The sequence below is a fragment of the Oncorhynchus clarkii genome, chromosome 9 (genome assembly GCF_045791955.1).
Source record: "Oncorhynchus clarkii lewisi isolate Uvic-CL-2024 chromosome 9, UVic_Ocla_1.0, whole genome shotgun sequence".
NCBI classification, from domain to species: domain Eukaryota; kingdom Metazoa; phylum Chordata; class Actinopteri; order Salmoniformes; family Salmonidae; genus Oncorhynchus; species Oncorhynchus clarkii.
In genome coordinates this window covers 19,013,014-19,040,520 of record NC_092155.1, presented here as the reverse complement: position 1 = coordinate 19,040,520, position 27,507 = coordinate 19,013,014, and the positions used below count along the sequence as shown (strand labels likewise).

At 45.8% G+C, this 27,507-nt stretch overlaps 1 protein-coding gene across 1 annotated transcript in view; it reads left to right on the top strand.

Moving 5' to 3' along the window:
- Positions 1-26,816, top strand: part of LOC139417139 (ephrin-B2-like) — a 95,227-nt gene extending 68,411 nt beyond the window's left edge. Inside the window, exons 3-5 of the mRNA XM_071166385.1 lie at positions 19,274-19,366; positions 22,845-22,916; positions 26,118-26,816. Coding sequence (XP_071022486.1) covers positions 19,274-19,366; positions 22,845-22,916; positions 26,118-26,569 — 617 coding nt within the window. The 3' untranslated portion in view covers positions 26,570-26,816. The remainder of the gene's footprint in view (positions 1-19,273; positions 19,367-22,844; positions 22,917-26,117) is intronic.
- Positions 26,817-27,507: the final 691 nt, after the last annotated feature.

Below are 27,507 nucleotides of genomic sequence, written 5' to 3'. Positions count from 1 at the left end.
TCTCTCTCTCTCTACCTCCCTCTCTCTCTCTTTCTGTCTGTCTGTCTGTCTCTCTCTCTACCTCCCTCTCTCTCTCGTTCTGTCTGTCTGTGTCTCTCTCTCTACCTCCCTCTCTCTCTCTTTCTGTCTGTATGTCTGTCTGTCTGTCTGTCTCTCTCTCTACCTCCCTCTCTCTCTCTTTCTGTCTGTATGTCTGTCTGTCTCTCTCTCTCTACCTCCCTCTCGCTCTCTTTCTGTCTGTATGTCTGTCTGTCTGTCTCTCTCGCTCTACCCCCCTCTCTCTCTCTTTATGTCTGTATGTCTCTCTGTCTCTCTCTCTACCTCCCTCTCTCTCTCTTTCTGTCTGCATGTCTGTCTGTCTCTCTCGCTCTACCTCCCTCTCTCTTTCTGTCTGTATGTCTGTCTGTCTCAGTCTCTCTCTCTACCTCCCTCTCTCTGTCTGTCTCTCTGTCTCTCTCTCTCTACCTCCCTCTCTCTCTCTTTCTGTCTGTATGTTTGTCTGTCTCTCTCTCACTACCTCCCTCTCTCTCTCTCTTTTTGTCTGTATGTCTGTCTGTCTCTCTCTCTCACTACCTCCCTCTCTCTCTCTTTCTGTCTGTATGTCTGTCTGTCTCTCTCTCTCTACTCCCCTCTCTCTCTCTTTCTGTCTGTATGTCTTTCTACCTCCCCCTCTCTCTCTCTCTCTCTCTCTCTCTCTCTCTCTACCTCCCTCTCTCTCTCTTTCTGTCTGTATGTTTGTCTCAGTCTCTCTACCTCCCTCTCTCTCTCTCTCTTTCTGTCTGTATGTTTGTCTCACTCTCTCGCTCTCTCTCTCTCTCTCTCTCTCTCTCTTTTCTGTCTGTATGTTTGTCTCAGTCTCTCTGCCTACCTCTCTATTTCTGTCTGTATGTCTGTCAGTCTCTCTCTCTCTACCTCCCTCTCTTTCTGTCTGTATGTTTGTCTCTCTCTCTACCTACCTACCTCTCTCTTTCTGTCTGTCTGTCTGTCTGTCTGTCTGTCTGTCTGTCTGTCTCTCTCTCTCTCTCTCTCTCTCTCTCTCTCTCTCCTCTCTCTCTCTCTCTTTCTGTCTGTATGTTTGTCTCACTCTCTCTCTCTCTCTCTCTCTCTCTCTTTTCTGTCTGTATGCTTGTCTCAGTCTCTCTACCTACCTCTCTCTTTCTGTCTGTATGTCTGTCAGTCTCTCTCTCTCTACCTCCCTCTCTTTCTGTCTGTATGTTTGTCTCTCTCTCTACCTACCTACCTCTCTCTTTCTGTCTGTCTGTCTGTCTGTCTGTCTGTCTGTCTGTCTGTCTGTCTGTCTGTCTGTCTGTCTGTCTGTCTGTCTGTCTGTCTGTCTCAGTCTCTCTACCTACCTACAGTGGGGCAAACAATTATTTAGTCAGCCACCAATTGTACAAGTTCTCCCACTTAAAAATATGAGAGAGGTCTGTAATTTTCATCATAGGTACACTTCAACTATGACAGACAAAATGACAAGAAAAAAAATCCAGAAAATCACATTGTAGGATTTTTTATTAATTTATTTGTACATTATGATGGAAAATAAGTATTTGGTCAATAACAAAAGTGTATCTCAATACTTTGTTGTACTTTGTTGGCAATGACAGAGGTCAAACGTTTTCTGTAAGTCTTCACAAGGTTTTCACACACTGTTGCTGGTATTTTGGCCCATTCCTCCATGCAGATCTGCTATAGAGCAGTGATGTTTTGGGGCTGTTGCTGGGCAACACAGACTTTCAACTCCCTCCAAAGATTTTCTATGGGGTTGAGATCTGGAGACTGGCTAGGCCACTCCAGGACCTTGAAATGCTTCTTACGAAGCCACTCCTTTGTTACCCGGGCGGTGTGTTTGGCATCATTGTCATGCTGAAAGACCCAGGCACGTTTCATCTTCAATGCCCTTGCTGATGAAAGAAGGTTTTCACTCAAAATCTCACAATACATGGCCCCATTCATTCTTTCCTTTACACGGATCAGTCGTCCTGGTCCCTTTGCAGAAAAACAGCCCCAAAGCATGATGTTTCCACCCCCATGCTTCACAGTAGGTATGGTGTTCTTTGGATGCAACTCAGCATTCTTTGTCCTCCAAACACGACGAGTTGAGTTTTTACCAAAAGTTATATTTTTGTTTCATCTGACCATATGACATTCTCCCAATTTTCTTCTGGATCATCCAAATGCTCTCTAGCAAACTTCAGACGGGCCTGGACATGTTTTGGCTTAAGCAGGGGGACACGTCTGGCACTGCAGGATTTGAGTCCCTGGCGGCGTAGTGTGTTACTGATGGTAGGCTTTGTTCCTTTGGTCCCAGCTCTCTGCAGGTCATTCACTAGGTCCCCCCGTGTGGTTCTGGAATTTTTGCTCACCGTTCTTGTGATCATTTTGACCCCACAGGGTGAGATCTTGCGTGGAGCCCCAGATCGAGGGAGATTATCAGTGGTCTTGTATGTCTTCCATTTCCTAATAATTGCTCCCACAGTTGATTTCTTCAAACTAAGCTGCTTACCTAATGCAGATTCAGTCTTCCCAGCCTGGTGCAGGTCTACAATTTTGTTTCTGGTGTCCTTTGACAGCTCTTTGGTCTTGGCCATAGTGGAGTGTGACTGTTTGAGGTTGTGGACAGGTGTCTTTTATACTGATAACAAGTTTAAACAGGTGCCATTAATACAAGTAACGAGTGGAGGACAGAGGAGCCTCTTAAAGAAGAAGTTACAGGTCTGTGAGAGCCAGAAATCTTGCTTGTTTATAGGTGACCAAATACTTATTTTCCACCATAATTTGATTTTCTGGATTTTTTTTCTTCTCATTTGGTCTGTCATAGTTGAAGTGTACCTATGATGAAAATTACAGGCCTCTCTCATCTTTTTAAGTAGGAGAACTTGCACAATTGGTGGCTGACTAAATACTTTTTTTGCCCCACTGTACCTACCTCTCTCTTTCTGTCCATATGTCTGTCTGTCTCAGTCTCTCTCTCTACCTACCTACCCCTCTCTCTCTCTCTATCTTTCTGTCTATATGTCTGTCTGTCTCAGTCTCTCTCTACCTCCCTCTCTCTCTCTCTTTCTGTCTATACGGTTGAAGTCAGAAGTTTACATACACTTAGGTTGGAATCATTCAAACTCATTTTTCAACCACCCCACAAATGTCTTGTTAACAAACTATAGTTTTGGCAAGTCGGTTAGGACATCTACTTTGTGTCATTTTTCCAACAATTGTTTACAGACAGATTACTTCACTCATAATTCACTGCATCACAATTCCAGTGGGTCAGAAGTTTACATACACTAAGTAAGTAAAGGACCTTGTGAAGATGCTGGAGGAAACAGGTACAAAAGTATCTATATCCACAGTAAAATGAGTCCCATATCGACATAACCTGAAAGGCCGCTCAGCAAGGAAGAATCCACTGCTTCAAAACTGCCATAAAAAAGCCAGACTACAGTTTGCAACTGCGCATGGGGACAAATATCGTACTTTTTGAAGAAATGTCCTCTGGCCTGATGAAACAAAAATAGAACTGTTTGGCCATAATGACCATCATTATGTTTGGGGGAAAAAGGGGGAGGCTTGCAAACTGAAGAACACCATCTCAACTGTGAAGCACGGGGGTGGCAGCATCATGTTGTGGGGGTGCTTTGCTGCAGGAGGGACTGGTGCACTTCACAAAATTATGTGAAAATTATGTGGATATATTGAAGCAACACAAGACATCAGTCAGAAAGTTAAAGCTTGGACGCAAATGGGTCTTCCAAATGGACAATGACCCCAAGCATACTTCCAAAGTTGTGGCAAGATGGCTTAAGTATAACAAAGTCAAGGTATTAGAGTGGCCATCACAAAGTCCTGAGCTCAATGCCATAGAACATTTGTGGGCAGAACTGAAAAATAAGCTTTGCGAGCCAGGAGGCCTACAAACCTGACTCAGTTACACCAGCTCTGTCAGGAGGAATGGGCCAAAACTCTCTCTACCTCCCTCTCTCTCGTTCTGTCTATATGTCTGTCTCGCTCTCTGTCTCTCGCAGACACACACACACTCAGGCACACTTGCAGACACAAACACACACACACTAACACACACACATTCCATCCACAGCTTTTCCAAACATTCCTGGGTTATTTTACTTAAAAAGCAATGAGGCCAGAATGGAAGACAGTAAAAACACACAGAGAGGAGACGCAGAGCAAAATACACACACACACACACACACACACACACACACACACACACACACACACACACACACACACACACACACACACACACACACACTCCCTGTGGCTGGTGGTTTTTGTTCTTGCTGAGCACTCATTTACTTCATTAAAAGCTTTAATTAACGTGACAGTTCTGTGTAATTACACTCTTTAAGATGTACTGCTCTGTTCAGAACAAGTTGTACGCCCGCTCTCTCCTTCTCACTCTCCTTCTCTCTCCCTCCCTCTCGCTCTCACTCCCTCTCTCCCACTCTCTCTTTTTCTCTCTCGTCACCTCTCTATCTCCCTCTCTCTCTCTGTTCTTCTTTCTCTGTTTCCATCAACTCCGTTTCACAGCAAAAACATTTGTTAAGTTTGTGGTGCGTGTGTGCGTGTTCTGCTCTAGCAGTCAACTCCTCTACAGTAAAGTTGTGTGTCTGTGACATTTGGCATTAATGTGATCCAGAAATAAACGCCTTTTAAGAGTTCCTCTAAAAGATCCCATCCCTCCTACGGCCTTTTTTCTACTCTCTCTCTCACACACTCTTCGTCTGCCCTCCGCATCCCTTTTTCTTCATTTAGTTTCCCTCCTCCTCCTCTCTTCCATTGCTCCCTCTTTCTCTCTGTGTCACCGAATGTTGTCTCATTCTCTCGTTTCTCCCATCAGACCGTTGACCCACTTCCCTCTTTTTGCATCCCTCCTTCCCTCATCGTTCCTTCTCTCCCTCTCTCCACCCCTATTTCGTTATCGCTCCTTCTCTCCCGCTCTTCATCCCTCCTTCTCTCCAGCCCTCCTTCCCTTATCGCTCCTCCTTCCCTCCCTCATCTTTTAGACTTTCGTCCCCAAAAAGCTTTTGCACTCCCCTCTTCCTCTTCTCCCCATCCTACCCCCCTCCCTCTTCCTCCTCTCCCCATCCTACCTCCCTCCCCCCCTCTTCCTCCTCTCCCCATTCTACCTCCCTCCCTCTTCCTCCTCTCCCCATCCTCCCTCCCTCCCTCCCTCTTCCCCCTCTCCCCATTCTATCTCCCTCTCTCCCTCCCTCCCTCTTCCTCCTATCACCTCCCTCCCTCCGTCTTCCTCCTTCCCTTCCTCTCCTCCTCTCCCCATCCTCCCTCCCTCCCCCCCACTTCCTCCTGTAAACTCCCTCCCTCCCTCTTCCTCCTTCCCTCCCCTCCTCCCTCCCTTCTCCTCTCATCTCACAGTAAGGTGTCTAGTCTAAAGAAGCTTAAAGTGTGTTTGTGAAAGAAACCAAAAAACAGTTGGCGTATAGCATAGTGCATCAGCCACACTCCTCCATATCAACCACTTGCATGGTAGCAACGTTCTCTCAGTGTTGCTCTGACGTCGTGGAGGAGTGTTTTGATGTTTTGATATGGCTGTCTCCGATTTGACTGTGACGTCCTACTGAGCTGTCCAGCTGAACACAACAGAAATAGTTATTTATTCTGTTTGAACACACAGAGACCACACACACTGACACACACACACACACGCACGCACGCACGCACACACACACACACATAGTTTATTTCTAGCAGAATGTAATTGCACACATCATAATCAGACAGAGACAATGTCAGTGTGGATCTGCCTTAGAGGAACGAAGATGCTCCCAAAGAAAGCTGGAACTGGGTATACAAAGACTGTCTCTCCAATGGCACAATATTCCCTATAGTGCACTGCTTTTGACCAGGGCCCATAGTGCACTATATAGGGAATAGGGTGCCATTTTGTTGCCAAAGAGAATCAAAGACAGAGGTAGAGAGAGAGAGAGAGAGAGAGAGAGAGACTGAGAGAGAAGGGGAAAGAGAGAGAGAGACTGAGAGAGAAGGGGACGAGAGAGAGACGGACTGAGAAGGGGAAGAGAAAGAGAGACTGAGAGAGAAGGGAGAGAGAAGGGGAAGAGGGAGAGACCGAGAGAGAAGGGGAAGAGAGAGAGACCGAGAGAGAAGGGGACGAGAGAGAGACCGAGAGAGAAGGGGACGAGATAGAGAGAGAGAGAGAGAAGGGGAAGAGAGAGAGACTGAGAGAGAGAGACTGAGAGAGAAGGGGAAGAGAGAGACTGAGCGAGAAGGGGACGAGAGAGAGACCGAGAGAGAAGGGGACGAGAGATAGAGACCGAGAGAGAAGGGGACGAGAGAGAGACGGACTGAGAAGGGGAAGAGAAAGAGAGACTGAGAGAGAAGGGAGGGAGAAGGGGAAGAGGGAGAGACCGAGAGAGAAGGGGAAGAGAGAGAGACCGAGAGAGAAGGGGACGAGAGAGAGACCGAGAGAGAAGGGGACGAGATAGAGACAGAGAGAAAGAGAGAGAAGGGGAAGAGAGAGAGACTGAGAGAGAGAGACCGAGAGAGAAGGGGAAGAGAGAGAGACTGAGAGAGAGAGACCGAGAAGGGGAAGAGAGAGACTGAGGGAGAGAGACTGAGAGAGAAGGGGAAGAGAGAGAGACTGAGAGAGAAGGGGAAGAGAGAGAGACCGAGCCAGAGAGAAGGGGACGAGAGAGAGACAGAGAGAAGGGGAAGAGAGAGGGACCGAAAGAGAAGGGGACGAGAGAGAGACCGCGAGAGAGAAACTGAGAGAGAAGGGGACGAGAGAGAGACAAACTGAGAAGGGGAAGAGAAAGAGAGACCGAGAGAGAAGGGAGAGAGAGACTGAGAGAGAAGGGGAAGCGAGAGAGAGAAGGGAGAGAAAGATGGAGACGAAGATTGAAAAAGAGTTGTAAAGAGAGTGTTATTTTCCTTTTTAAGCTACTTAAATTCAGACTCAAAACGTATTTTCAAGTGTTCATGTGAGAATGGCGTTGTTAGAGTTGTCAGAATATGTTAGTGTGTCAGTGTCTGTGTGTGAGTGTGCCTCTGTGTGTGTCTGAGCTAGCGACTGCGTAAGTGTGTGTGGTAGCCTGAAGGGTAGGCCTAAAAAGGGGACAGGAAGAACTCTGAGCTAATGGGAGCTTTAAGACACGACACAGTAGAGAGAGAGAGAGAGAGAGACGGGCGGCTCGTTGAATCCTGTGCTGCTAGGGGAGTGGACAGGCAGAGGTGTTTTAGTCTATATTTGGGAGAGACATGAGGATACAGACAGGTTTTTTTTTTAAACTCTGATTTACGGCTGCATGAGCAAAGAGCAGAGGAGAGAGATTGAGGGAGGAGATGGAGGGAGGAGACGGAGGGAGGAGAGAGGCCGGCATTGACCCATTTCTGCAGGCCTTTATTCTATAACGGAGACCGGCCACACACACAGACACACTCTAAAACACACACACACACCATACAAGCACCATACAGCACACCAGCACTCAACCATCCCCTTAAAGACTCCAAGAGATTATCTACAAATACCCACAGTTGCTATGGACAGTCATTCTATTGGCAGCTAGACACTGAAGGGTATACTGAAGTGTTACACCAACATGTTACTCATCTTGACATTACATACACTACATGACCAAATGTATGTGGACACCTGCTCGTTGAACATCTCATCCCAAGATCATGGGCATTAATATGGTCCCCCCTTTGCTGCTATAACAGCCTCCACTCTTCTGGTAGGCTTTCCACTAGATGTTGGAACATTGCTGCGGGGACTTGCTTCCGTTCAGCCACAAGAGCCTTGATGTTGGGCGATTAGGCCCGGCTCGCAGTTGGGTTTCCAATTCATCCCAAAGGTGTTCAATGGGGTTGAGGGCAGGGCTCTGTGCAGGCCAGTCAAGTTCTTCCACACCGATCTCCACAAACCATTTCTGTATGGACCTCGCTTTGTGCACGGGGGCACTGTTATGCTGTAACAGGAAAGGGCCTTCCTCAAACTGTTGCCACAAAGTTGGAAGCACAGAATCGTCTAGAACGTCGTTGTATGCTGTAGTGTTAACCATGAAAAACAGCCCCAGACCATTATCCCTCCTCCACCAAACTTTACAGTTGGCACTATGCATTGGGGCAGGTAGCGTTCTCGTGGCATCCCCCAAACCCAGATTCGTCCGTCGCTTGCCATTGCGCATGGTGATCTTAGTCTTGTGTGCGGCTGCTCGGCCATGGAAAACCCATTTAATGAAGTTCCTAACAAGCAGTTATTGTGCTGACGTGGCTTCCAGAGGCAGTTTGGAACTTGGAAGTGAGACGATTTTTGGGCGGCTGAGCCGTTGTTGCTCCAGACGTTTCCACTTCATAATAACAGCACTTACAGTTGACTGGGGCAGCTCTAGCAGTGCAGAAATTTGACGAACTGACTTGTTGGAAAGGTGGCATCCTATGATGGTGCCACGTTGAAAGTGACTGAGCTCTTCAGTAAGGCTATTTTACTGACAATGTTTATCTATGGAGATTGCATGGCTGTGTAAACCATTTCATATTCCTGTCAGCAACGGGTGTGGCTGAAACAGCCGAATTCACTATTTTAAGGGTTGTCCACATACTTTTATTTATATAGTGTACTTCCTGCCTAGAATGTTCAGTACCAAGTACCAAGCTGATGAGACCATGAACCTTAGCTCCTCTATTCAATATATTTCTATACTCTCCCAAAGCTATTGAAGTGTTATGGGCATGAAGGACATTGAAGGGCCCTGTCTATTCAAATCCACTGTCAGTATGAAATATTTAATCTATAGAAAACACACAACACACCCTCTCTCTCCAATGCACCCGATGCCCTCAGACGAGGACTCTGACCCAGTTCAGACTGTAGCATCTCTCTTCGCTGTCCTACATCACTGCTGCTTTACCGGCGACATTCCCTCAATGTTACGCAAGTGTTCTTTCGCCGCTCCTCAATCCTTTCTGCTCTTAATGCTCACATTGGCTCATAGTCCTCTGGGGCAGCTATCTATAGACCTGTTTTCTCCTTTCTCCCTCTGTCGGCATGTCTGCCTCTCTCTTTCTCCGTCCCTCTGTTTCTCTCACTCGCTCGCTCTCTCTCTCTCTCTCTCTCTCTCTCTCTCTCTCTCCCTCCATCCATCTCCCTGTCCTATGACTCTGATGACAGTAAGCAAGTTTACATGTTAGGTTTGTTGGTGTAGCGACAGGATTGTCTAAAAGTATTATTGTTTAGAGGTCAGAGATGAATAACCTATGCAGCAACCTGTATTACATATCACTCACACACACACACACACACACACACACACACACACACACACACACACACACACACACACACACACACACACACACACACACACACACACACGCACACATTTCAGATACACACTCATGCATGCACACTGACCCACACGCGCACACACACACACAGGTATGCACACACAGACACAAACTGTAGTTCAACGCAGAATGCACACACATGCACCTGGCTCATTCAGCCAGTCATTGAACAACATCCAACACATTATCCACAGAACCTTTCCAATTGCCACTGCATTGTCAAACACAATAAAGAATTGGCATGCTGAACTCTGAATTTTCTGTATAAGAGCAGTCTGTTTGGATGCAGGGTTACAATAGATGATTAAAAACAAAAAACAACGTTTTAAGTGAGATGTAGGCATTGGTCTGAAACTGAAAAAGAAAGGAAATTCACTTGAGCACCACAATGCCTACTTCACCCATGCTCTACCAAGGCTTTCCAGCACACAGCTTTGACCTACTACAGCAGCTATGTTGGTCTATTGTACTTCCAACAATGTGTAGGCAGCCTGAGGGAGGTGTCAAAAAGTATACACGAAAGAGAATGGTCATACTATCCTTTCTGGTAGGCGAAACCGGGACCTTTGAATCCCAGGGCAGAGATGCTAACCGTTACACTACGAACCCAGTTTATAGACACGTCAACTTGACACGCTATTTAAATGGGCAGTGTGGTGATGACATCATGCGTTTGCTCCAATCTTTTTGTTGTTGTTGTCTAAAACAGTTGATGTGTTGAAAACAGTTACATGTTATCACAGACTGTAGCTAACAGGTCGCACAAGCAAGCAATGATCATGATGGTGCTGTTGTTTCACCTGCGTGCTTTGTGTGTAACCCGCACACCTTATACTTTTCACTTGTGGATGGCAACGGTTTTCAGGAACACATTGAAAAGGTAGTTGATCAGTTGGCACAAATTTGGAGTAAAATGACAGGAAGACAATTGCGTTGACAGAGGAAGGGGAGTACTGAATGAATGAATACGTAAAAGGGTAGAGTTGTCTCTGGATCTTCTGACAGTGATCCTGTTACACACAGGTCCAGGTCAGCAGTTTACACAGACTTCAGCCCAATGAAAAACCTTCCATAGCTAAATATACCTAGCTAGCTAGCTACCTTCCTTTTGCTTCTCATCCTACTGGTGTAAGCTAGCTATCTACAGCTGCTAGCCTTCTACTAGCTAGCTGCTACTATTGGACAGCATCCGAGTTGCACCCACATTTAGAACTCTGAGATTGAACTGAAAATATGTTAGCATTGCAGAAATGCTACAAAAAGAAAGCACATTGTTGGTTTTTTATTGGGCATAAATGTGCACGTGAGTGAGGTAAATAGGGAATTGAGTAAAAACTGTACCTTCAAACTTATTTAGTCAAGATGGATCTTAGTCCAATGGTCACCTTATGGAGGCTGTAGCCTCGTTTTAATCCGACGTCTAGAATTTGAGCTAAATGTATTACATTTTGAGATTTCATCCCAATATTGCACTTTATACACATCACAGAAGACTGACATATAACAAAACTGTTTGACATAGAAACACTGTATTTTTTACATTTAAATTCTGAAAAATATAAATAACATTCCACCCATTCACTCACTAGAGGACGCTTTGGTCATTCGACTGCAGGAAAGGGGTACCTGTCTCCTCCCCTTCATCTACGCTGATTGAAGTGGATTTAACAAGTGACATAAGGGATGATAGCTTTCACCTGGATTCACCTGGTCAGCATGTCATGGAATGAACAGGTGTTCTTCAAGTTTTGTACAGTCAGTGTATGATGGTAGGGAGCTTCAACCAAAGCATACGATAGTCACACCATCTGGCGTAACTATAATTAGTATTAGCATTACAATTTCCTTTCTATCTCCCCACACTGTCAGTCAGCCTAATGGATGAGAAACACATCACCATACTGTAGAGCAGGGGTAGGCAACTAGATTCAGCCACCGGATGATTTTTATCAGAGTGGATGGTCAGGGGGCCAGAACATAATTATAATAATTTGTACACTGCAAATTGACCACAGCTAAGCCCCAAAATAAATTGTGTATGAAAATAATAATGATTTACTACCTTGATTACATTGATTACTATCATGTCTCTTTTTTTGTGTACGTGTGTGTGTGTATGTGTCTAAGTGTGTGTGTGTGTGTGTGTGTGTGTGTGTGTGTGTGTGTGTGTGTGTGTGTGTGTGTGTGTGTATATGTGCCTAAGTGTGTGTGTGTGTGTGGCAAAGATCGGGTGTGTCCCTGACATCCAACAAGCTCTCACAGTCTCACTGCGGAACCTGATGTTTGTCCATAAACATCACATTTCGAAGGTTACGTTTAGTTATTCATTCTGAATTGTTACGGTACAGGTTAAGGTTTGGGATAGGGTTAAAACAACAAGAAGAGGAAACAGGTGCCTAGCATTGGGATTGAACACGCGGCCGCCGTTGTTTGTGGTTTACCCCAAGCCTACTTAATGGTAGTAGCTCTCCTGGTTGTCCTTAGTGGCCGGCTTTTAAGTCATCTGCCGATGTCCTGCTTACCTGGACGGACGTCGAATTTTGCAGTGGATCTTGAGCGGCCTGACAGTGACAAGCCCTCCTCACTGGGAGGACCCTGTGGCCCTGAGGTCTAGATGCTCGGTGTGTGTGTGTGTGTGCATGTCAATGTTTAAGGTTAATAGGATGGGATTCCACACATCCCACCCCCCAGGACAGAGACACAGGGAGAAAAGAGGGAGAGGTGAGAGGGTAATTCTGTCCGATAGATGAAAAGTGAATAACTGCTGAGAATTAGAATGTCATTGAGCACAGAGGGGAGATCAACCGCACGCAAGGCAAGCAGAGATACCGAGATCATTCCCCCTGACACAAAGGAGTGTGTGTGTGTGTCCATGTCTGTGTGTGTGTGTTTCTGTCTGTTTGGCTAGTAATAGTGGAGATAGGAGACGTTGGGAGATACCATAGCCTATGTGTCTGTATGTGGTGTGTGAGTGCATATGTATATGCGCGTGTGTGTGTGTCTCCGTGTGTGTGTGTGTGTGTGTGTGTGTGTGTGTGTGTGTGTGTGTGTGTGTGTCCAGCATGTGATCTTTAACCTGTCACCATTACTCTGCATACTATGTCCTGTTATGAATACACGCACACACACATTTTGTTATTTTATTCTCGTGGGGACCTAAAATGTATTTCCAATCAAAAATGATATTTTCCATAAACCTTAACCCTAAACCTAACCAAGGCTAAAATAGCCCTTGTCCTCATGGGGACGTGGGAGATCCCAAGTCCCCATGAGGGAGAATTTTCCTTGTTTCCACAAGGACAGAAGAACCAACACACACACACACACACACACACACACACACACACACACACACACACACACACTGTGGTACTACAACCCACGTAAACAACCTTCCAGTGTTTGCTACAATGGAAAAATTTGTTTTCTCAATTTTCTCCATCGAAAACAGCTTAGGAAATCCTCATGCCATGTTGGAACTAATCTTCCTTGTGTATTTCTATATTTCCAGCTTGGCGGAATGCATGCAGAGAAAGAGTGTCACAGCTAGATCTTGGCTTAGGGTTATGGATCAAAAGAATGCTTTTCCAGGGTGAAAACACATGCCGTACACGAGAAGGCCTTTCTCTTTGACTACACAGCTTAGTGCGTTGAAGTCAGCTGTCAGGGAAAGGGTTGTGATACCTTCGTTAATGCGTCACACAGAGGTTCTAAAAGTGTTCCGTGTGAGTTATAAAGGGTTCTAGAGTTACAGGAAATATGAAGTATGATCCTAGATTTTAAAGAGTTGGCAAGAAGAGACAATATGCATCCCTAACATAAGTCTTTCTCAAGTGTGTATGTGTGTGTGTGTGTGTGTGTGTGTGTGTGTGTGTGTGTGTGTGTGTGTGTGTGTGTGTGTGTGTGTGTGTGTGTGTGTGTGTGTGTGTGTGTGTGTGTGTGTGTGTGTGTGTGCGTGCGTGCGTGTGTGTGTGTGTCGAGGAAGGGGGAGATAGTAGTTAAAGCTTCATAATTTGTCTGACATGTAGATAAACCGTAACCCAGTGGAGCAGGAGGACTACAAATAAGTACAGGAACCGACTGTACATTTTTTATTTTGACAGTAAAACTATACAGTTGGTCCAGCAATCACCTACTGTATAGTAATGTAGTTTTGTTGATTTCATTATTCTTAGGACAACATGTGTGAATACACACAAACACACACACGCACGCGTGTGCACCTTCCTCGGCATGTGTATGAGACAAGCTTTGTTATAACATACTCTGGAGACAAAACAACTGGAACTAAGAGATACCAAGGGATTCACGTTTACTTATACAGATTGAAGCCTGTCACACACACACACACACACACACACACACACACACACACACACACACACACACACACACACACACACACACACACACCATCGCTCCTTACTTAATGTGTGTCTCAGGAACCATACACCCACTCACATTGTCATGTGTGTGTGTGTGTGTGTGTGTCCAATGGCGCGTCACACATACGCCGTCAAAAACACCAGCGACGAGCGTGGGAGAGGTACACACACAACCATCCACACGCAGGCAGCACGCTCCTTTTGGCTCAGATCCCTTCTCTTTGTACCCTCACTTTGCTTGTTTCTTTCTTCTGTTTGTCCTTTAATCTGCTCTTTCGCTCTGTGCCTCGGCCTTCTGATGATCTTTTACTTTAATCTGTGTGCTCTCTGACAACTTGCAATGTGTATATATTGTATTCTACTGTATTTTAGTCAATGTATTCAAACTGTATTAGACTATTAGACTGTATTTAGACTGTATTCAGACTGTATTCAGACTGTATTTAGACTGTATTCAAACTGTATTAGACTGTAGTACACAGTATTCAGATTAGAGGTCGACCGATTATGATTTTCCAACGCCGATACCGATTATTGGCTGACCCAAAAAGGCCGATACCGATTAATCGGACAATTTTTTATTTATTTGTAATAATGACAATTACAACAATACTGAATGAACACTTATTTTAACTTAATGTACTACATCAATAATATCAATTTACCCTCAAATAAATAATTAAACATGTTCAATTTGGTTTAAATAATGCAAAAACAAAGTCAAAGTTATAGGACTATTTCTCTCTATACCATTTGTATTTCATTAACCTTTGACTATTGGATGTTGTTATAGGCACTTTAGTTTTGCCAGTGTAACAGTATAGCTTCCGTCCCTCTCCTCCTACCTGGTCTCGAACCAGGAACACAACGACAACAGCCACCCTCGAAGCAGCGTTACCCATGCAGAGCAAGGGGAACAACCACTCCAAGTCTCAGAGCGAGTGACGTTCGAAATGCTATTAGCGCGCACCCCGCTAACTAGCTAGCCATTTCACAGCGGTTACACCAGCCTAATCTCGGGAGTTGTGAGGCTTGAAGTCATAAACAGCTGCTGGCAAAACGCAGTAAAGTGAAGTGGGAATGAATGCTTACGAGCCTGCTGCTGCCTACCACCGCTCAGTCAGACTGCTCTATCAAATCATAGACTTAGTTATAACATGATAACACACAGAAATACGAGCCTTAGGTCATTAATATGGTCGAATCCGGAAACTATCATCTCGAAAACAAAACTTTTGTTCTTTCAGTGAAATTACCACCACCCTCACCACCTGGGGGCGGCCCGTCAGGAAGTCCAGTACCCAGTTGCACAGGGCGGGGTCGAGACCCAGGGTCTCGAGCTTGATGACGAGCTTGGAGGGCACTATGGTGTTAAATGCCGAGCTGTAGTCGATGAACAGCACTCTCACATAGGTATTCCTCTTGTCCAGATGGGTTAGGGCAGTGTGCAGTGTGGTTGAGATTGCATCGTCTGTGGACCTATTTGGGCGGTAAGCAAATTGGAGTGGGTCTAGGGTGTCAGGTAGGGTGGAGGTGATGTGGTCCTTGACTAGTCTCTCAAAGCACTTCATGATGACGGAAGTGAGTGCTACGGGGCGGTAGTCGTTTAGCTCAGTTACCTTAGCTTTCTTGGGAACAGGAACAATGGTCGCCCTCTTGAAGCATGTGGGAACAACAGACTGGGATAGGGATTGATTGAATATGTCTGTAAACACACCGGCCAGCTGGTCTGCGCATGCTCTGAGGGCGCGGCTGGGGATGCCGTCTGGGCCTGCAGCCTTGCGAGGGTTGACACGGAACCGTTCCATATTTTATCTAAGGGCTGGCATCCATTAGTCTAAATATTGCTGTTACATTGCACAACCTTCAATGTTATGTCATTTGGCGGCCCAAACTGTTGCATACACACTGACTCTGCGTGCAATGAACACAAGAGTGACACAATTTCACCTGGTTAATATTGCCTGCTAACATGGATTTATTTTAGCTAAATATGCAGGTTTAAAAATATATAGTTCTGTGTATTGATTTTAAGAAAGGCATTGATGTTTATGGTTAGGTACACATTGGAGCAACGATACGCACCGCATCGATTATATGCAACGCAGGACACGCTAGATAAACTAGTAATATCATCAACCACGTGTAGTTAACTAGTCATAATGATTGATTTGATTGTTTTTTATAAGATAAGTTTAATACTAGCTAGCAACTTACCTTGGCTTACTGCATTCGCGTATCAGGCAGTCTCCTCGTGGAGTGCAATGTAATCAGGTGGTTAGAGCGTTGGACTAATTAACTGTAAGGTTGCAAGATTGAATCCCCCGAGCTGACAAGGTAAAAATCTGTTGTTCTGCCCCTGAACAAGGCAGTTAACCCACTGTTCCTAGGCCGTCATTGAAAATAAGAATGTGTTCTTAACTAACTTGCCTAGTTAAATAAAGATTAAATAAAGGTGTAATTAATTTTGGTGTCCAAAAATACCGATTTCCGATTGTTATGAAAACTTGAAATCGGCCCTAATTAATCGGCCATTCCGATTAATCGGTCGACCTCTAATTCAGATTGTATCAGACAGTATTCAGACTGTATTCAAACTGTATTAGACTGTATCAGACAGTATTCAAACTGCATCAGACTGTATTCAAACTGTATCAGACTGTATCAGACTGTATTAGACTGTATTAGACTGTATCAGACAGTATTCAAACTGTATCAGACTGTATTAGACTGTATCAGACTGTATTCAGACTGTATTCAGACTGTATTAGACAGTATTCAGACTGTATCAGACTGTATTCAGACTGTATTAGACAGTATTCAGACTGTATTCAGACTGTATCAGACTGTATTAGACTGTATTAGACTGTATCAGACAGTATTCAAACTGTATCAGACTGTATTAGACTGTATCAGACTGTATTAGACAGTATTCAGACTGTATCAGACTGTATTCAGGCTGTATCAGACTGTATCAGATAGTATTCAGACGTAATGGCAGCATCAATAATTGTGCATTAATAGATGAAGTAGGGTGCCATTTACCTGTTATACTATATCTGGAACTGGTCTGGTCGGAGAAAGACTTGGACACACATACAGAAGCAGACACACAGGCAGACAGGCTACACACACACACACACACACACGCACACGCACACGCACACACACACACACACACACACACACACACACACACGATACACCCACGATACACACTTGTCTAAAGCTCTACTCTGGCACAGACTGTGCCGGCTGATTGAGGTTGACTGTGATATTATTTCATTAATTCAGTTTTTCAACTTGGTCGTCTTTCCCTCCCTTCTATTTTTCGTCGGAGGAAGAGGGTGGCGTCCTCGAGTGCTCTACAAATCCCCATCACTGCTGATCATTGTCTCAATTACTCATCCGTCGCTCCCTCCTTCTTTCCCTCCCTCTCTCCCCCTTTCCCTCCCCCTTTCCCTCCCTCCCTCCCTATTTCCCTCCCTTGCTCCCTCCCTCCCGCCCTCCCTCCCTCCAACCCTCCCTATCTCTCCATTCCATTCCTGTTCTCTCTCCTCTCTCAGCTCATCCCAAGTTACTCTGTGTCCACTCCTCCACCCCCAAACCGCATCGTCACATTCCTTCTTTTCTTCTCCTGCTATTTCTCGTTCTCTCTCGTTTTCTCTGTTCCAAAGTGATGTGGTTAAGACTAAAGAGCATGCTACTGCTACTTTCATAATCCCTCTCTTTTATCTTTCTCTTTTCTTTGTGTTCTTTTGAATCATTACCATAAGTGACCACAGCTTAAAGTCGTCTCTTTTCACCTCCCTCTCTCTTCCTCTCTCTCACGCTACGTCTATCACTTCTCATAGTCTACTGCCTCAGTCATGTTAGCAACAGCTTGTCATAAACGATCAGTGTCTCTCTCCTCCCTCTCTCTGCGTTCCCTTGCTCTTATGATCTCAGTGTCTTCTTCGTTAAACTCCCCAAAGCGATCATTTCCCTTCTTCTCTTCCCCTCAATCCCTTTCCAGCCTTTCAGTCCTTTTTTTTACCTCCATCTGTGCCCCTTTCTCTCCCCTCCATTGTGTTTCTCCTCTCCTCCCATCCAGCCGGTCTCTCCTTTCTCCCCCTCATCGTCTCAAGCATCTCTCCACCGCTCTCTTCGCTCTCCTATCCATCCCTCCATCTTGATATCCTTGCCCTCTGCTGATCTCTCTCTCTCTCTCTCTCTCTCTCTCTCTCTCTCTCTCTCTCTCTCTCTCTCCTCCCTTTACACTTCCCAACGCTCACAGGCTGGCAGGAGAGACGGAGGGATGGAGAGGTGTGATGAGTTAGGCTCTCTTCTTTCACACCTCTCTCTGGCTCTCCCTTGCTCCCTTATCTCCTCTCCGTCCAACACCTTAGTCTGTAGCCTCAAGCCAAAGAGAGACAAACATGGAGGGAGGGATGTATTTTTGAGGGAGGAAAGCAAAGGTCTGCCCTTGAGGCTTGAACCAAAAGAGAGGGAGGCGAGAGGTAGAAAGAGAGAGGAGAGAAAGAGAGAAGGGTGTGCACAGGCATTTCGCTACTCCCACAATAACATCTGCTAAACACTTGTATGTGACAATAAAATAGTTTTTTTTAAGTAATAATAATAATAATTAAAACATAAAAAAATTACATTTGCTCTCATCCTTTCTCTTCATGCCTCGCCCCTCTCTTCTCTCAGTAAATTTTTTTGACTCAGCCTATGGATTACATTAGTCTGTACCGATTTGTGCCATTATGTATCCTCTCTGTTCTCCCCACCTGCACTCCCCCATCTTCTCACCTCTCTTACCCACCCCTCTCCCGGCCTGAACAGTTCTCTAACGAGCAGAGCCTGTTTGGTGGTTCTATTGGTAAACTTGGATAAAAGCATGGTGATTGCAACACCAGGGTTGTGGGTTCAAATACTAAAATGTTTACTTAACACAAGTAAATTGCTTTGGATAAAATCATCTGCTAAATGACCATACTGCTGTACATACTGTTCCATTACTTATTGCAGATGTCCATTTCTCCCATTTATATCGCAAATCATAAACTTTGATTATCGTCCCTTCGTCATAATAATAATATCATCATCATCATCATCATGTAGTCTGGAGCTACAAGCCCATCTCTCTGTCCTCCAGTGTGTTGGTCCAGTCTACATAGTATACTTCTATATCAGGGCAGTTTATTGAAGTTAATTAGTTTGTATTAGTGACTGAGTCCACAGAGCTCAGTCAGTAGGCTGTTAAATGAGATCCTCTGGGCCGAGACCTTAGCACCTATTAAAAGCCTCCCATCTTGTAGGACTGTGACATTTCACGGCTTCTGTGTGAGTTTAATCACTACGCCTGCAAATGTCACTCATGTTTTGGTTGGGTAGAATGGTTTGGCTGTATGAATGTGAAGGCATTGTGAAAGGAAGATTGGAGTTATTGTATGTGTGTGCATAAGTGCGTGTGTACATGCATTTGTTTGTGTGTGTGCACGTGTGTGTGTGTGTGTGTGACACTCCTCCTAATGTGTTCTATGTTCTTCCCCCTCCAGCCACGTCAGATGGGACGCGCCAGGGTCTGGAGAGTATGAGGGGAGGAGTGTGTGCCACGCAGGGCATGAAAGTGGTCCTTAAAGTGGGACAGAGTGAGTACTGACACACACGCAGTGAAAAACACACACCGACTACTATATTCTCCTCAGAGTGTATTAGTGTTGATTCGAGGCAGAGAGCTGGAGGAGAGGAGCATCCAGGATCACACAGCTCTAATGAGGCCTGTTGACTTCACTCACTAACACTCTGAACACCACTATTCTCTCTGATACTGGCTCCCTTTGCCCACTTACACCAACTAGTTCTCACAGTCTCACGTCAGAATGATGTTTCTCAAAAGTGTTTAAGGTTAAGTGCAGGCATTCACACCGAATGGTTAAGGTTAGGGCTAAAGCTCAGGATAGTTTTAAAACAAACATCTCAAAAACAACTTTCTATCACTGGATTTGAACCTGCAACCTTCAGAATCAGATGAGTAAACCAACTTGAAGGTTACAGCGCTCGCTACTGCTCCTAGTTGCCGGTGTCCATGTCATCTCCCGACATCCCCAGACCTGGATGGACGCCGAATACTGACTTGTATCACTGGTGACCTGGCTGCTCCCAGGGTAGGGAGTAGGCTGCTCATTCTGGGTATCAACACTTCTGGTGACCTGGCTGCTCCCAGGGTAGGGAGTAGGCTGCTCATTCTGGGTATCAACACTTCTGGTGACCTGGCTGCTCCCAGGGTAGGGAGTAGGCTGCTCTTTCTGGGTATCAACACCACTGGTGCAGCTCCTGGCTCTGTATATATACCGTGGCGAGGAAAGGGTCTCTATTGGCCCTGCTAATGACTCTACTGCTGCGGTTGCCCTTGGGTGACGGAGAGAGGCCAATGTTTTAGATGAAAGTCATACTTTCTCTTCGATACACATTATCATACTTGGTTGTAAACACACAAATAAATACAGCGGTCAGTAGAATTTTACACACACATACACACGCTAGGTCAGTTCTGTGTCGGTTCGATTATTCAAAAATTCTCACGGTTTAGATTATTTGGGTTGAAGGCTGTAACAGCACAGAATAAAACTATGAATAAAAGTCCCATGATGGTAGTGACTGTCCATTACTGATTATCACTTATTAACCATCATTTATTCACATTACTTGAACATTTCAGTTGTTGTGTATATTACATTTGTTTTATTAGATGACTTTATTATTTTATTCAGGGTCTCATCTCTATAGAGCTGCTGCCTATGCTGTCTGACAAAATCACTATTTTGTAGTTCTTCAAGTTAAAGAAGGCATACTTTTATGACTGCTGAGTACCAACGATCATACTTAGATCATGTATTTTCAGGTAGAGATGCCTCACGAAGCAACAGCTGCTCTCACAATCGTGCATTCTGACTCTACTGTAGCAGACGTACAAAAAACACATACTGGACAAGTAGATGCGCAATGGATTGTGGTCATTGTAGTTAATTACCACATTTATGTACTAAACTATGTAGAATATTGGCCTGTTGGAAACTACAACTACCTACTACATCGAACAATTCAGTCTGGATGTGTGTAATGTCCGTATTGAACTCACAGAAAAACTAAATGGAATTCAAGTAATTGAACCAACTTCAATTAGTTTAAAAACAGATAAATAATCCACATTTCGGTTAATCGCTCAGCACTAATACACACACACAAATAATACATTTTTACCCACATAGGCATTCTCATTGAACACCCCACCCATTCATCCCTCGTTCCTCTACCCCACCCCACACGCATACGTACACCCGTCCACACACACACACACACACACACACACACACACACACTCCTCATAATATAATCCACTCCCTCCTCTCTCCCACACATTTCCCCAACAGTGTTATCTGCTCTGTGTGTTGTTGTGCGTATTGTGGAAGCTCTTATCCTGAGAGGGAAGTGCTGCTGCTGTCTCTATCTCTCCATCATTCTCCACACACAGCCCACCCAGAGGAGATGCATAGCACTCCCTCTATATCTACTTTATTTATTTCTCTCGCTCTCTCTTTCTTTCATTGCTGGTTCAATGAAAACCGGCATCATTGACTCTCTTTCACCTTTCTTGTTCTCCCCTTGCTCTCCGTTTCTCCCCCTCCCTTTTTCTTTCTTTCTTTCACCCTCCCTCCCTCCCTCCCTCCCTCCCTCCCTCCCTCCCTCCCTCCCTCCCTCCCTCCCTCCCTCCCTCCCTCCCATCTTCCTTGCTCCTTCCACCCCCCACTCTCTCCCTCAATAACTCCCTCTCCCCCCCACCCCACGCCATCCTCCTTGCCCACTCTCTCTCTCTCTTTCTCTCTCGCCACTCCTTTCTCTCCTCCTCACCCCATCTCTCCTTCTCTCTCTCCTCTTTTTCTCCTTCTCTCCTCACTTTCTCCCTCTCTCCTTCTCTCTCTCTCTCTCTCTCCCTCTCTCCTCTCTCCTCTGTCTCTTCTCTCTCTCGTCCTCTCTATATCTCTCCTCTCTCTCTCACTCCCTCTCTCTCCCCCGCTCTCTCCTCTCTCTCGTCCTCTCTCCTTCTCTTCCTCTTCTCTCTGTGTTATATGTTGTGTGTCTGAAAGGTCATGTCTGCTCTGTTCGTCGTCTTAACAAACACTGTGCCACCGCATAGAGATCCCTGATGAGATGGAGCACTGCTCAGCTCTGCTCTGACACACACACACACACACACACAAACACACACACACACACACACACACACACACACACACACACACACACACACACACACACACACACACACACACACACACACACCTACACAGTTTTAGAAACGTACACTTTCTGAGAAACATACACACAGTCTCTCTTTCTCTCTCTCTCTCGTCTTTCCTACACACACACTAGAGTCCACCCTCAGCAGCCCCAGCAGTCATATTGATCCAAACTCCCCTCATGCCAAGTTCTGATTGGCTGTCTTTCATCAGAGGGCCCGTTGACCAATAATACCTGCCACTGTGTATGAACCTCTGTAAATGTCAGTTAGTGTAGAATTATAGCTCTGCACATAGACTGTGTGTGTGCACTGTGTGTGTAGCTCTGCACATTGACTGCGTGTGTGTCTGTACATTGTGCAGTCTCTGTGTACTCAGCACAATAGGGACGTTTATTATGTCCCCCTCAGTAAATCTATATGGGACTCTGTCATAGCCATGGCTAGAGGATATTAAGTGTCCTAAATGGCACCCTATTCCCTTTATAGTGCACTACTGTTGACCAGAGCCCATAGGGACGCAGCCTAGCACTTCAGTGGGGCTGTTCCCTGTCTGACAGATGGGATGGTGTGGTAATTGGAGATGATGGGCTTTTATTACAGTTTTATATTCATTGTGGTCATTTTACAAATGGAAACTCTTTAAGTATCCTATTTTAATCTCGTTGGATAGCTCTTTTGGAAAATGACGTTGGAGGACGATCAATATTTAGTTTCATTTAATGGGCCCCAGAGGCGTTGCATTAGCGCCACAGAGATCTTATTATTGGTGTACCTGTTTTGAGGTTGTGTTATCTTGACCGGGGTATACCCCTGTTTTTTTCTGCTAGACCCCTATGGACTGCCCCCGAAACCTGCCAAACCAGACCAAAGCGCGGGCCGTACCAACACCAGAAATACAGGTAAGAGGGGTGTGGAAGAGCTTACACACTTACACTGTCATGAGGACAAACTTCAACCAAAAAGACAAAAAAAGCGAGTGAGTAGAGAGAGGAAGGAAGCGACAGAGAATGAGGGACGGTAAAAAAAGGACAGATGGAGGATACGAGCCAGCAACATCTGTGGGGTCTCTATTAATTCCATCCCTCCATCGCTCTCATCCCTCTCTCTGTCCATCCGCTCCTTTCCTCTCCTTCCCTCAGAGCTAAGTGGCGCAGGCGAGGAACGACAGCACTAATAGCTACCCGGAGAGGGGGGAGTAGGGGGAGACCGGGGGCGCAATTTGAAAGAGTTATTATGGTCGTTAGTTTGGGCGGCCTGGTTTCTGTTGGTCCGCGGAGAGAAGAGAGGAGAGGAAAATTATAAATCTGAGCAGAGAGAGAGAGGAGAGGGAGATAGAGGAGGGGAAAGAGGACAGGAGAGGAGAGGTGTGGAGGGTAGCTGATGCGTGAGGAGAGAAGAGGAAGATGAAAGGATAGGAGAGGACAGGAGCGGGATGTTGCCTCATGGCAGGGAGCTTGTTGACCTGTTCTTTGTGTGCTGGGTTGTTCTGTCCCAGACACATATTCTGTGTCCCAAACTAAACCCTAGTCCCTATACAGTGCACTACTTTTGACCAGGGCCCATAGGGCTTTAATCAAAGGTAGTGCACTATGTAGGGAATAGGGTGCCATTTGGGATGCTGCCACGCAGGCCATTTCTCTAGTGTGAAGTGTAAATGAGAGAACTGATGAGAGTAATGGAGAAAGCACGGAAGACAGAAAAGGGGAGTGAGAAGGGAAGAAGATGGCTTTAGCTGTTGAAAGAGAAAGAGGATAAACACTGAAAAGGGAAGAGAAGCGAGAGGGAGGGACACTAGATGGCTGTACTGTTGAATAGGAAAGAGACAGAGAGTGGGGAGGGAGGGGGAGGGAGAACGAGGGAATATGAGGATAATAGAGAGAGCTGGTGAAAGGAGTAGGAGGTAATGGAGAGAGATGTTTGGGTAATGGAGGGATGGAGGGAACGAGAGGGGAAGGGAGGGAAGAAAGCGAGAGGGGGAGAGTGGAATTGGCGACTAGTATTAGCGTTTTGCCTCTCTGTCAGTCAGTCAGTTAGTCCTGTGTACGCGGTAGGGGAGCTCGCAATAGGGGGTGATGAAAGGGCGAGCCGAGGGGGGGATGTTATTATGTCCACAATGACCCAGAGAGAGGGAGAGCCACAGAGTGAGGGGAAGACGAGATGAGAGAAGAGAGGGAGGAGAGAGAAAATGAGTGGGGAATGTGCCAAGAATAATGATAACCCAATCCCACTGCCGCGCTTCGCATTACCAACCTAAACGCTACCAGCACCAACGTTCGCACGGGCAACACGACCACTCCTCACAGGGGGTCCCAAACCCACCAGACACCTGCTGGGCCGTAACCGTACATGCGGTCGGACCGTGCGGTTGGGACCAGATTCCAACCAGGCAGCTTCACCGTGTGGTCTCAAGCTATAGAGACCCAGATTACTTCCCAAATTGCACCCTATTCCCTATATAGTGCACTACTGTTGACCAGAGTCCTGCACAACGCCCTATGGGCCCTGGTCAAAAGTAGTGCACTACATAGGGAATAGGGTGCCATTTGGGACACCGCATAAACCACCCAACCATTCGGGCTCCTTCATGTGGATAGCGTTAATGCTACGTAAACAGCGTTGTTAGGCTTAAGGGATGTAGCGCTACCTTGATCCACCCACTGTAGGTTGCTGTGGCTTCAAGCCAGAGCCAGCCTCTCAGTAGGCCTCTCCACAGGCACAGAGGAACATTCCAAACACTCTTATATCCAATGCCATCCACTTATTCATGTGGATAGACAGACCACATATGGTCACGGTCACATTGGCTGCATTTTTGCTGCATTCCTCCTGGTGTAGCCTTTCGTGTTCGTGCCACTATAACTGAAGGGAGACTGTTAGTCACCTTGCTGACTGTTTATTGGCGCGTAGTATGTACATGTAAGAGGTTACACTCTGAAAAGGCACATTGCCAAAACGTTGGTTCCACCACCTGAGTTTTAGTACATAAAGAGTTTATAGAACATAACATTAGAAAGTTGGACTTTCTTGTCGTTATTCACAAAGGTAATTTAATTACTGTACTGCATTCGTTTTGAAGCACGTTAGCCCCAACTAGGGATTAGCATGGGTAGCCGGGATCCCAGGATACACAAACATTCAATGACAGGACCCTGGAAATGACATTTTCCACAATGTCGCAATAACGCAGCAGCAAATTAGCAAAAAATGAAATAGCACATTATCCAAACAGGTTGTCACATAGAAGCCTTTATCCTTGCGTATATGCTTCACACATTGCCATTCATTCAAAGCACATATATAATTGACACTCCCGACTGCACACGCGACCCGAATGCAGTCAATAAACCCTACAGGAAACCTTTACAGAATAGTCTATTAAATAACGCGTGCCTCCTTCAGCTGTCATTGTGACTCTTCAGACAGTTTGATAGACCTATGCACAATTCACTAGATAGGCTGTCTGTTAACAATTCAGAAAGGCATGAGGGAAAATTATATCTTCTCCTGTTCTAGAGCCTAGGCAATTTTCTGATCCAGTCCCAATCCCACTGAAACCCAAATCCTGACTACTGTCTCGCATGAAAATTCCCAACTTTATTCTGTAATTCATAGGTTGCATTATCAAAACACGTCTCTCCGCTATAACGTTTGCCTGCTTCTCTGCCCTTATGAGAGCTTCGGTAGGCTGGTGTTTTTTTATTTAGCTAGGCAAGTCACTTAAGAGCAAATTCTTACTTACAATGACAGCCTACACCGGCCAAACCTGGATGACGCTGGGCAAATTCTGTGCCGCCCAATCACGGCCGGTTGTGATACAGCCTGGATTCAAACCAGGGTGTCTGTTGTGACACCTCTAACGCTGAGGTGCAGTGCCTTAGACTGCTGCACCACTCGGGAGTAGATATGGATATTTTTAAAACAATGTTGGTCCCCGTTAAGATACGTTGACAATGAGGGCAATTATCTGCTTCCTTCAAACTGCACACAGACAAAAAGGGTATCCAGGAGTTCATCTGAGTCTGGGGAAGTAGATAAAGGGCCTCATTGACAAAATTCCAAAGTATCCTTTTAAAGTAAACATTTATTGTGTCATTTTACAGGTGGTGCTGGTAACACCACTCATCCCAGGATTCCTAGCGGTGACGGCGGTGGTTCGGGAGGCACGGGTGGTGAGAACGGACCCCTTCCGGCCTCCAACGTGGCTGTCATCGCCGGCGCCGCAGGAGGCTCCGCCTTTCTCCTGCTGGTAACCGCGGTGATCTGCGTGGTGTGTTACCGGCGGCGACACGCCAAGCACTCGGAGTCCCACCACCCACCCCTGTCGCTGTCCTCCCTCACCAGCCCCAAGAGGCACGGCGGTGGGCACGGGGGCGGGCACGGGAGCGGGAATAACAACGGCTCGGAACCCAGTGACATCATCATCCCCCTGCGGACTTCGGACTCGGCGTACTGCCCTCACTACGAGAAGGTGAGCGGGGACTACGGCCACCCCGTCTACATCGTCCAGGAGATGCCCCCCCAGAGCCCAGCCAACATCTACTACAAAGTATGAAGGTTGTCACCATGACAACCTACAGTACCACCAACTACCACCCTTCCCTGCTCTATACAGTACAGTACTACCTACAACCTACCTACAATATACCCTGTTCTATACAGTACAGTACCACCTACAACCTACCTACAATATACCCTGTTCTACACAGTACAGTACCATCTACTACCTACCTACAATATACCCTGTTCTACACAGTACAGTACCATCTACTACCTACCTACAATATACCCTGTTCTACACAGTACAGTACCACCTACAACCTACCTACAATATACCCTGTTCTACACAGTACAGTACCATCTACTACCTACCTACAATATACCCTGTTCTATACAGTACAGTACCACCTACAACCTACCTACAATATGCCCTGTTCTATACAGTACAGTACCATCTACAACCTACCTACAATATACCCTGTTCTACACAGTACAGTACCATCTACTACCTACCTACAATATACCCTGTTCTATACAGTACAGTACCACCTACAACCTACCTACAATATACCCTGTTCTATACAGTACAGTACAGTACCACCTACAACCTACCTACAATATACCCTGTTCTATACAGTACAGTACCACCTACAACCTACCTACAATATACCCTGTTCTATACAGTACAGTACCATCTACTACCTACCTACAATATACCCTGTTCTATACAGTACAGTACCACCTACAACCTACCTACAATATGCCCTGTTCTATACAGTACAGTACCACCTACAACCTACCTACAATATACCCTGTTCTATACAGTACAGTGCCACCTACAACCTACCTACAACATACCCTGTTCTATACAGTACAGTACCACCTACAACCTACCTACAACATACCCTGTTCTATACAGTACAGTACCACCTACAACCTACCTACAACAGTCCCTTAATGACTTACTCCAAAAGCAGATGTTTAGGGCACTAT